A 10,023-nucleotide genomic window follows, 5' to 3' on the forward strand; every position below is an offset into this window, starting at 1 on the left:
TTGTTGTTTCTTTCAAGTATGTTATTTTTTCAATGCATAAATTCCATTTTTCATTATCTGTGAAATGTATTCATTTAGCAAAGTAGTATATATAACCATTTAAATACAGTCGATATATACAGAAAATATAACTCAGATATATTCCATAAGTCCATTTTTGAAATTACAGTTTGTTACAAAATTTAAAATTTCATCTAAATACACTTCAAATATATGTAAAATATATATCAAATATAGTTAACAGTAAACCAGAATAAGTATTATCTACCAGATCAGACAAAATGCAACTAAAATATAGCCAAAATATATACGAAATACAACTATTAAATCATAAATCCAAAACAAAAGGTCAAATCAGTTAACATAGAGTAGACTTTCCAAATACCATTTAACCACCAATATAGCATTATATTGAAAAACATCGGATGTTCAACCATATGAAATACAATCATACTAGAATAATATGAATTCAAGATGAATTCATTTTTTATTTTTAACTGAAATTTAAAGTAGAATTGTCTTAACAAATAAAATCAAAATAGACTTATTTATTCTTCTTATTGAGCGGCGGATTATCACACGAACGCCTATTATGACCAAGACGTCCACATTTACCGCAGGAATTTCTGCGTTTACCAATCATCAACTCCTGTAATGGCTTGTCCCTCTTCTTTTTTGGCCTCCCAGGGGGTCTGTTATAGATCGGTGGCATAACAACTTCATCTAATATACTTTTAGGAACATTCCACTCGGTCTCATCGGGAAGAGGATCAACTGGCACATCATATGTGTTCACAACTGTTTCCGGCTTGAATAAATCCGAACAATATACATCAGCAGTCAAATTTTTATTCTTCAATACTGCCCATGCATGAGAACACGGTATCTCGTCCAGTTGGAACATCCTGCAGCTGCAAGTTTTCTTCTTCAAATCTATTATGAAACGCCTCGGTCCATCATTCACTGTGTAAACATATTCAGTTGACGCTTCAACCTGAGAACCATTTAACAAATAAACAAGCATTACCTGAGCAGTTTTACCATATTGGGAATATATATAAATATACATTACATATAGTAAAAATATAGATTAAATATTTGTGTTGCAAACAAAGATACCCTCATTCGTATTGATTTGTACTCGTTGATCGACAACATCTCTTGATACCGCCTCATCAGTGTTGTGAATGCGTAGGTACCATTTTTTCTATTTGTCCAATTCCATCTACCAAACATCTTCCTCACTTCTTCAAGGAAATCAAAAATATGTAACTCTCTTGCAGCAACCAGTTTTCCATTAATACATTCGGCTATATTCTAAGTCATTGTCCATCCTCTATTAACAGGTGAATAAAGCCTAGACCATTTATCTCTTCCAGCATCTTCTAGGTATCGTTTTACCCGAATATCAACATTCCCAATCTTCTCCATCAATTTATCGAACTCATCCTGGCTGTATGCTTTCGCTAGTGAATAAAATATAGGACTCAACACCTCACTGTTTGTTGTGTATTGCTTTGTCACATTTTTCCACAAATGCCATATACAAGCCAAATGAGGAACAGTAGGATACACCTTAGAAACTGTGTGTATTATGCTTTCATGTCTGTCGGACACGACACACATATTTTTCCTAACACCATAAGCTTGCCTGAACAGTTCAAAGAACCACGTCCACGACTTATTATTCTCAGAATCTATCACACCATACGCTAGTGGTAGGATATTACCTACAAAAATCAGTATATATTTATAATATATTCAACACATATTTCAACTGAATTTGATCTCACACTGTATTTTTAGCACCATCATTTATAAAACAGTAATATATATTTACAATATATTTACCTCATATTTACAGTGTATTTCAACATATAATATTCACAAATTTACACCAGCAATACATCCAGAGTATGTTTTTAGCAGCTTTATTTGCAAATCAATAAGCATAATGTTGTATTTATAAAAAAAACATTCATAGAATAGAATTACACATACCTGCTCCATCCAAAGTACTTGCCGACACAAATGTACCATTATACGTTGATTTAAGATGTGCACCATCCACTACAACTATTGGTCTACAACACTCGAATCCCTTTATGAATGCTTTGAGTGCTACAAACAAATACATAAACTCATTTTCTGGTGATTTATGCATTTTAACGAGCGATCCAGGATACGTTTTATCAAGTATGTATATATATGCCGGCAACTTCTTGTATGAATGAGCTGGATCACCTCTGAAATCTTTTATAGACTTCTCTCTAGCTCTCCATGCCATCATATAAGAAACATCTACGCCGAATTCATTCTTAACATCATCTATTATATCCCCAGGTGTGACCTTCCTTTTATGGTTAGTTATTTTCGCCTTCACAACCGCTTCTCCAATAAACCAACTTGTTGCCTGCCTTTGTGAATACACCTTGTCCTTCAACAGACATGTATGTTCGTCATCGAAAGCTCTAACCCTGAACATTTCAGAATCCCCAATTCTCGACGCTCTGAATTTCCATTTACATTCCGGCGACCAACATGCCAGAGTGTAGCTACATAATACAATGCAAATAGTACATATTGAATCAATTAAATACAGTATAAATATACAAAAAATATATCAGAATATATTGCATCAAACATTTTTAAAATTAACAGTGTGCTAAATAAGTTAACAAATCATCTCAATACAGTACAAATATAACAAAAATACATCTGCACTTTCTGTTACCAGAATACATTTAGAAAATCATACCTTATAGCATTCGATCTCTCTGTTTTGAAATTGAATCTTTCACGAATTGCGTATTTCGTCATCACAATTTTCAAAGTTTCCTTATCCTGGTAAATTTGATCGACAAAAACTCCTTTCGCTTCCGGTTTCGAAATTACCAAATTGTTATCATTCCCAAACAAAACAACAACGTTTACAGTAGAATCACAAACTTTCATACCATCCTGATTCTCGCTATATCCAATTTGCAGCACATCATCTCCAATAATACGATTACCAGTTACACCATCCTCAACATCCAAATCATGAATACTAACGCACATTGGATACATCCCCAAAACTCTGTTTTCTCTCTTAAGCTCAACGTACACACGAACTCCCATATCGTTGTGTATTTCAATTGGTTGAAAATCGCCTTCAACAGTATATTTTATTGAAATAGTTTTCCCAACAGTATCCACGCCTAATTGATTTGTAATCGTACAAACTAACTCATCGTAATTGCAATTATCAATGAATACAACAACATCAATTTTGTAATTCACAAAACAGTTCTGATCGTTCCAAAAACCAGAATGACGGATCAACGCAGTTATGCTTGTCATTATCCTGTTGTTTTCGAATACAGAAATGTGTTATATTCAATTTAGCTGAAACAATTTCAGAAAAGACGAACAAAAAAAAAAGATTTGCAGTAAAAAAATCGTTACCTCAATTATGAACTCAACTTGATGAAATCAAATATATATTCGTCGTGATAATCAAGCTATGTTCACTGGTTTGATATTGTTATTTTTCAAAGGTTTTTCAACCTTTTTATTTTTGGTTAAAAATATGATTGTAAGGTTTGAATTCAATTTTTTTTTGAATTTGTTAGTTGTTTGAATGAGATATGGAATCAGATATGGAATGGGAGGATATTTGCGTGAATCAGGGAACAATATAACTGATTCTAATTAAAATTGGAACAGATTTTGTTTCCATAAATATAACACTGTCAGTTAAACTCGCGTCTGTATTTCCGCTATATTTATGCTATATTTTGGTATACCCGACTACTAGATAAATATAGGGTCATCTAGTTACGAATTGTAAATATAGCATATGTAGTTATAGGTTGTTAGAAAGAGTTAAAAGGTAGCTATTTGTGAAAATTTTACAACTTAAAAACAAGGGGTGATTTGGGCCTAAAGCAAATTTAATCTAAATAAAAGCATTGCAACTCAAGAACTAGCTAGCTAGTGTTACAAAAGTAATACAAAAAAAAAAAAAAAAAATTACCTCCCATTCCTTTCTCTCACCTCTAATGGAAAGAAGAAAAAAAAAGGACAGAAAATCTAAGCCAAATGATTGGAGGAAGCAATATAAGATGGGTAGAGGATCACCATTAACTCGAGGGACTTTTTACAGGACTATATATCTAGGCGGGTTAAAAAATTTACTCGCCAATACATTTTACAAAATTCTTCATGAAAAATTATACAATATAGTTTTATAGTTATAATATCTTCAGATTATTCAATTTACGCAATATAGTTTTATAGTTGTCATATCTTCAGATTATTCAATTTACGTAATTTAATATCCTAAAGGCTAAAGATATACAACTTTACAGTAATAAGAATAGTTAAATCACCCCGTTGTATACTATTAAGATATACAACATGTGAATTCTATAAGTCACATGTTACACCCCGCACTTTCAGTGTTACACCCCGTACCTCGGAGAAGCACTGGTTAAATTTGAATGTAAGTATGTCGAGCTATAGCTAGGTAAAACAACTTTGGAGTGTGAGGAACGAAACATTATTAAGTATATGGTTTAAGTAAAGGATGAATTATGATCTTGTAAGTCGTAACCGGGAAGGACAACCTTGGAACCAAAGGACATGACCATTATCAAGTATGATTAGTGATAAATATCCTGTAATCAGAGTTTCGGAAGATTTTGGGACAAAGCAAATCAACGAAAATAAGTTTGTCGAAAATTTGGAACAAGGTGGCAGAATTAAGGATAGAATTTTGGGTCAAAGTTGGAGGGGTATATCTCTAGGTATGTGGGGAGTTTTAAGGTGTTTCAAAAGCTTAAAATGAAGTTCGTCGAGTCTAGTTTCCAACGCTACAAACCGCTCATCGATACAACGTCGGAATAGAGAATTATGGACGTTACAAGTTAGGCGGGCAAAGCAGGGTGCGCTGCTACAGTGCTTCTACAGTGCTACAGTACTGCTACAGTGATGCCGACTTTGGCACCCTATATAAGGGGCAAAACCCCATTTTTTCTTCACAAAAATTTCCCAAATGCTCTAGAAAATTCAGCCACATATGAGAGCATATATATAACATAAAAGTGAGGATTTTGAGAGATTTCAAGTGACGGAGTGTTAATCGAGGTCCGGACAACGTGTAGTCACGATTATAGTTTTGTCTGGCGTTGGAATTGGCTTGGATTCAAAGTAAATATTGAAGATATTGCTGCTCTAGAAAGAATAAGGTATGAATCTCTCCTTATTAATATTATTTTCAGTTTATTTACGGAGATAAAGTTATTACATAGTCGTATAATTGTCACGACCTAACCGGAGGGCCGCGACGGGCACCCGGTGCTAACCCACCCAGGCATCTCTTATCATACTTTCACATTTACATCTAGGTGAGCCACATAGATAAATCATTCTTTCTATCCATCAATCATACTAATCCGATTGGGCAACAATACATTTATATCATCATTAGCAACTATGCCCATATCAATGTACATAAGCCGACGAGGCTAACAAAATGATATCCAAAATATAGGCCGACAAGGCCAAATACATCTAACCATATACACATGTCTACGAGCCTCTAAGGAGAGTATGTCATATCATATAGGCGGGACAGGACCCCGCTATGCCCATAAATATTTACACAAAAGAATAAGTACCAAAAGCTATAGCTCCGAATGAAATGGAGCTCCGCTATGTAGTCCCCGAGTAATAAAGCTATGGATCAAGCCTGTCTCCCTGGCCACCTATGGGCATAACGCAACGTCCACAAACAAAAGGACGTCAGTATGAAGAATGTACTGAGTATGTAAAGCATGATCAACATCATTATAGAAGCATAATAAGTAACATAAGAAATAGCATAAGAGGGGAGATAGTAGATCCAACGTCATAGACACTTACTTGCTTTTCATAGGAACTTTCCATTTCTAATGCGTGATTGTGTACGTACATCCATATCCGTATCCGTATTCATATTCGTACTCATTTACATTTCATATCCATAATCATATTCATATACATATTCATAGCATATTCGTATTCATATTCTTATCATTTACATAGCATACCCGACCATAAAGGTTCGGTGTTTCACGTACCCTACCATGGCTAGGCATGGTGATTATGCATACCTGGCCCTACCAAGGCTCAGGGTTACACATACCTGGCCCTACCAAGGCTCAGGGTTACACATACCTGGCCCGACCAAGGCTCAGGGTTATCCGTACCCAACTGCAGTGGTGCGCGCGCAACACACACACACACACACACACACACACATATATATATATTCTACCCGGCCATATAAGCTCGGGGTTCATAATAGTCATACATAGACATATATACATAAAAGCTCATAAGCATCTTTAGCATCATTACTATCGTCGTTCATTACATCTATCCTTAGAGGATTACTCGTCATATGAGGAATTTAGTACAATCGTAACATATCGAGAATCATGAGCTTAGTAGATTTTGAAGATAGTATCATTTGGAGGACATCATAGGCTTATAGAAGATTAGATATGTTACACCTTGGAAATTTCATGTGGTCATGTAGTGAATGAACCAATGTGAGCTTAAGGGTAACAGGAAGTTCTTAAAGACTATAAGATGGATATTTAGTGGTCTTAGAATGCGTACGTTAAGATCTTGAAGATATAGGAATTGATGAAATAAGGATTGATAAGGACAAGTGGAGTATAAGTGGGGTTTAGGAAAGGTTTTGTAAATTATTGCATTAAGGATTGTTTGGTAAGGCCTTGAGGACGAATCATAGGGATGCTTAGATCATTGATGAAGTACTAAACAAGTGTTAATAAGGATGTATAAGGATTGGAGACCAAACGAAACGACGAGGACAACTTCGGAAAAACTGTGAGTTACACGACCACATTATACGGCCCGTGGAACTTTATACGCACCGTATAATGGTCCATATAACCCAACAACAACAATGTTTTCCAAGGTGGTGAACCACGGACACTTATACGGACCATATAAGTGGTCCGTATAAGTCCCGACGGACTAATTAAGTTGCAACTATAAATACGTGTTCCCACTTTATTTTCTCATTCTTTTCCACTTCTCCACTTCTCACCAAGCTTGAATATTCCATACACTTCATTTTCAAGAATACAAGGGAAACCAAAGATCAAACACCAATACTCAAGGGAAATCAAGCATATGGAAGCTTGCTAGGGTTATAGAGGTTAGAAATCCCTTGGAAGTTAAAGCTAGGGTTTTCTTCAAGTGAATCATTGTCAACCAAAACCCGTTCCTACACATTCAAAGGTGAGTTTTATGATTATTCCATGTTGTTTAAAGTATTAAAAAGTTGAAACACTTGGATTATGGAAGAAGATGGAAAATGGGTTACAAGAGATGAGATTAGTGGCAATTGTGAATAGTAGATTAATATGAATCATGAATATTGATATGTGGTGATTGTAATTACGTTATGAATGATGTTAGGAGTATGAGAGAAACATTAGATGAAAATGAATGTAACGTTGTGTTATGATTATGATTATGGAGGACCTTGAGAGGAAATAGTGGGGATTGGATAATGATGAATTTGACCAAATTCATTGATGATGATATTATGAATGTTATTATTGACGTTGGGGAGTTGATATATGATATGGAAAAAGTAGTAGAAACAAAGGAGATGCTGCTCAAATTTCTCTAGCTTAGTTCAAACACGTTTATGTTATCGATTATCTAATATGAGTATGAACTTTCTTGAAGGTAGAAACGTGAGCAACAAAGAAGAACGATCAAACAATAGAATAGCTAAACGAAAGAGGTATGTAAGGCTAATCCTTTCTTTCTATGGCATGACTCCTATGGCATAAATCTTCCTATCTTTCCATGATCTTTCTAAATAACAGAAATTATGAGTCCATGACTATAAAGAGCTACATACGTACATGATAAAGAAAGGAGACACGATACGAGTATGTTAATGACAATGATGAATTTAAGTATGAAAAATCCTTGAGTAATATAAAATGTCCATGAAGCTAATGATCCTAAGTGTAATTCCATTGATGATTTTCCTTGTGTACACTCACCTTAAAATTCTAGTCCCTCCAAGGTGAGATATGACGATTATGATCACTCCATAACGTAGTCGGGGGTTCACGACCTCATGTCACCCCGACATAGCCATGGTTACCTTCAAGTTCTAATGTAGGATTAATGATGAATGTATGATAATGTTAAGTTATGATAAGATTATGATATGCCTATGAGATGTATAAAAATGATGAGTTATGTTGACTATATGACGATACGATTCCACCGTGCCTAGTTGGCCGGACATGTCACCGCGAAGGCGGGCTGCTTATGATTCCACCGTGCCTAGTGTCACACCCCATTTTAACCGGGTTGATTTAGGAGTATGACGTATTGGTGATTCCTGTTTATTTTGTTTTAAGGAGTCGCCACCTAATTAATTTAACGGTGAATTAGGACACCTAAATATTAACTAAGGTAAAGTTAAAACTAAACCTCCGTTAATGGTCTGCTTAACCAATGTGATTCTAGGTAAGGGCTCTATATTATCCTAAAGGGAAGGGGTTAGGCATCCTTTAGAATCCGTTAACTTACGGTTATCCGACCAAACTTAGGTTAATTAATTAAAATGAAAATTCATATAAAAGAGGAGTTTGAATGCCATTTTAAATAAACTCGTAAATATTACTAAGGCTTTAAATCAAATGCTATTTAGAAATAAAAAACTTATAAAAAAGATAGTTTGCATAAAAGAGGATTTTAGATGATATTTAAATAAAGCTTAAAATGTTGCTAAGACCTTATATGAAAATATAGCAAATACTATTTAAGATAAGACTCGTAGGAAACATGATAATTTGCTCATAAACAATAGCTTTTGAGAGAAAGATTTAGCAATTTTAACTTTAGATTACGTTATATAAATGTAGCAATGTAGAAAAATCTGAGCTTATAAACGGGACTCAAAAAGGAAGTGAATTTTCTTTCTCCTTTTATCATTTCTTATTAATTATGCTCGGCTAAAGATAGACGTGATTGATTCAAACTTGAAGAGTTATTTATAAAAAATAATATTTGAGTTTATATTTGCATATTAATGATGTTTTGAAATGTTTAGATAATAAGAATAAAATATGGTTCTCTTCATTTAAAATATATATAATCATTCTATTTTGCAAATCGATTTTTTCAAATAAAATAAATATTAGACATTGTAAATGATTTTAACATGAAAAGAAAGGAGTGATACTTATGAAATTAATGTTAATATCTCTTTTAAATTTATTGCCCATTATACTAAAACTAAACCCACTAGATTCACTAAGGTTCGTCTAACTTAAGAAAACAAAATAAAATAAAGGGTTAGTCATATAATACAAATTATCTGCACAAAACAAAACAAAAAAAATAGAGGCATAAATAAGATCAAATGGGTTCAGCCCATCCCTTTTTTAGGGCACTGCTGCGGATCTGCTCATTATTGGGCTTCGGCCCAGTCACTTTTAGACTGCTGCAGCTGTGCTTGGCTATTGGGCTTTGGCCCAGAACTTTGTGCTTCTTATTTTGGCTGTGGACAGGGGTGGGATATGTTTCGTTGGGCCTTGGCCCAGCACCGAATGCGGAAGGGGAACACGTCCCTCGGACTCGTATGTGAATGATCATGCATAAAAAATGAGGCGAGACGGATTAGTATCTAAACGACAAATAAGATTAAACATGTTAAAATTAAACTCAAAACAAATCAGTAGATTATGTATATTATTGCATATTTAGATGTATCTTATGTATATACATTTCATTAGGATATATAGGAGAAACAATTCTAAAACTTAATGCCAGTGGGATAAAGGATTCGGAAACCACAGGATACAGAGTATTACACATACATATGAGTTAAGGAATTCAGAAATTAAACACAATATCAACAAAACAAAAAGGAGTTGTGACCATATCAATTAAAACACATTTCAAGCAGAAGGCAACACCACTGTTAGTCAA

At 34.3% G+C, this 10,023-nt stretch overlaps 2 protein-coding genes across 2 annotated transcripts; both read right to left on the bottom strand.

Annotated features, from left to right (window-relative positions):
• Positions 1–544: 544 nt before the first annotated feature.
• Positions 545–1,183, bottom strand: LOC132637227 (uncharacterized). The gene is made up of 2 exons (XM_060354346.1): positions 1,120–1,183; positions 545–994 (listed from the first exon to the last, which is right to left on the bottom strand). Exons 1-2 carry the CDS (start codon positions 1,174–1,176, stop codon positions 545–547), a joined length of 507 nt encoding a protein of 168 aa, XP_060210329.1. The 5' UTR covers positions 1,177–1,183.
• Positions 1,184–1,857: 674 nt separating this feature from the next.
• On the bottom strand, positions 1,858–3,254 carry LOC132638244 (uncharacterized). Its single transcript, XM_060355191.1, has 2 exons — positions 2,759–3,254; positions 1,858–2,555 (listed from the first exon to the last, which is right to left on the bottom strand). The coding sequence occupies exons 1-2, from the start codon at positions 3,118–3,120 to the stop codon at positions 1,979–1,981; spliced, it is 939 nt and encodes a 312-aa protein (XP_060211174.1). The 5' UTR covers positions 3,121–3,254; the 3' UTR covers positions 1,858–1,978.
• Positions 3,255–10,023: the final 6,769 nt, after the last annotated feature.

Source organism: Lycium barbarum, chromosome 4 (assembly GCF_019175385.1).
Source record: "Lycium barbarum isolate Lr01 chromosome 4, ASM1917538v2, whole genome shotgun sequence".
In the NCBI taxonomy this organism is placed as follows: domain Eukaryota; kingdom Viridiplantae; phylum Streptophyta; class Magnoliopsida; order Solanales; family Solanaceae; genus Lycium; species Lycium barbarum.

What these genes read in the sequence shown, in the direction of transcription:
- LOC132637227 (XM_060354346.1), bottom strand. Translation starts at nt 1,176, where the DNA reads ATGAGGCGGTATCAAGAGATGTTGTCGATCAACGAGTACAAATCAATA. An exon ending in ACAAATCAATACGAATGAGG is followed by an intron (nt 995 to 1,119) that starts GTATCTTTGTTT and finishes AATGGTTCTCAG; the next exon opens with GTTGAAGCGTCAACTGAATA.
- LOC132638244 (XM_060355191.1), bottom strand. Translation starts at nt 3,120, where the DNA reads ATGGGAGTTCGTGTGTACGTTGAGCTTAAGAGAGAAAACAGAGTTTTG. An exon ending in GAGAGATCGAATGCTATAAG is followed by an intron (nt 2,556 to 2,758) that starts GTATGATTTTCT and finishes TGTATTATGTAG; the next exon opens with CTACACTCTGGCATGTTGGT.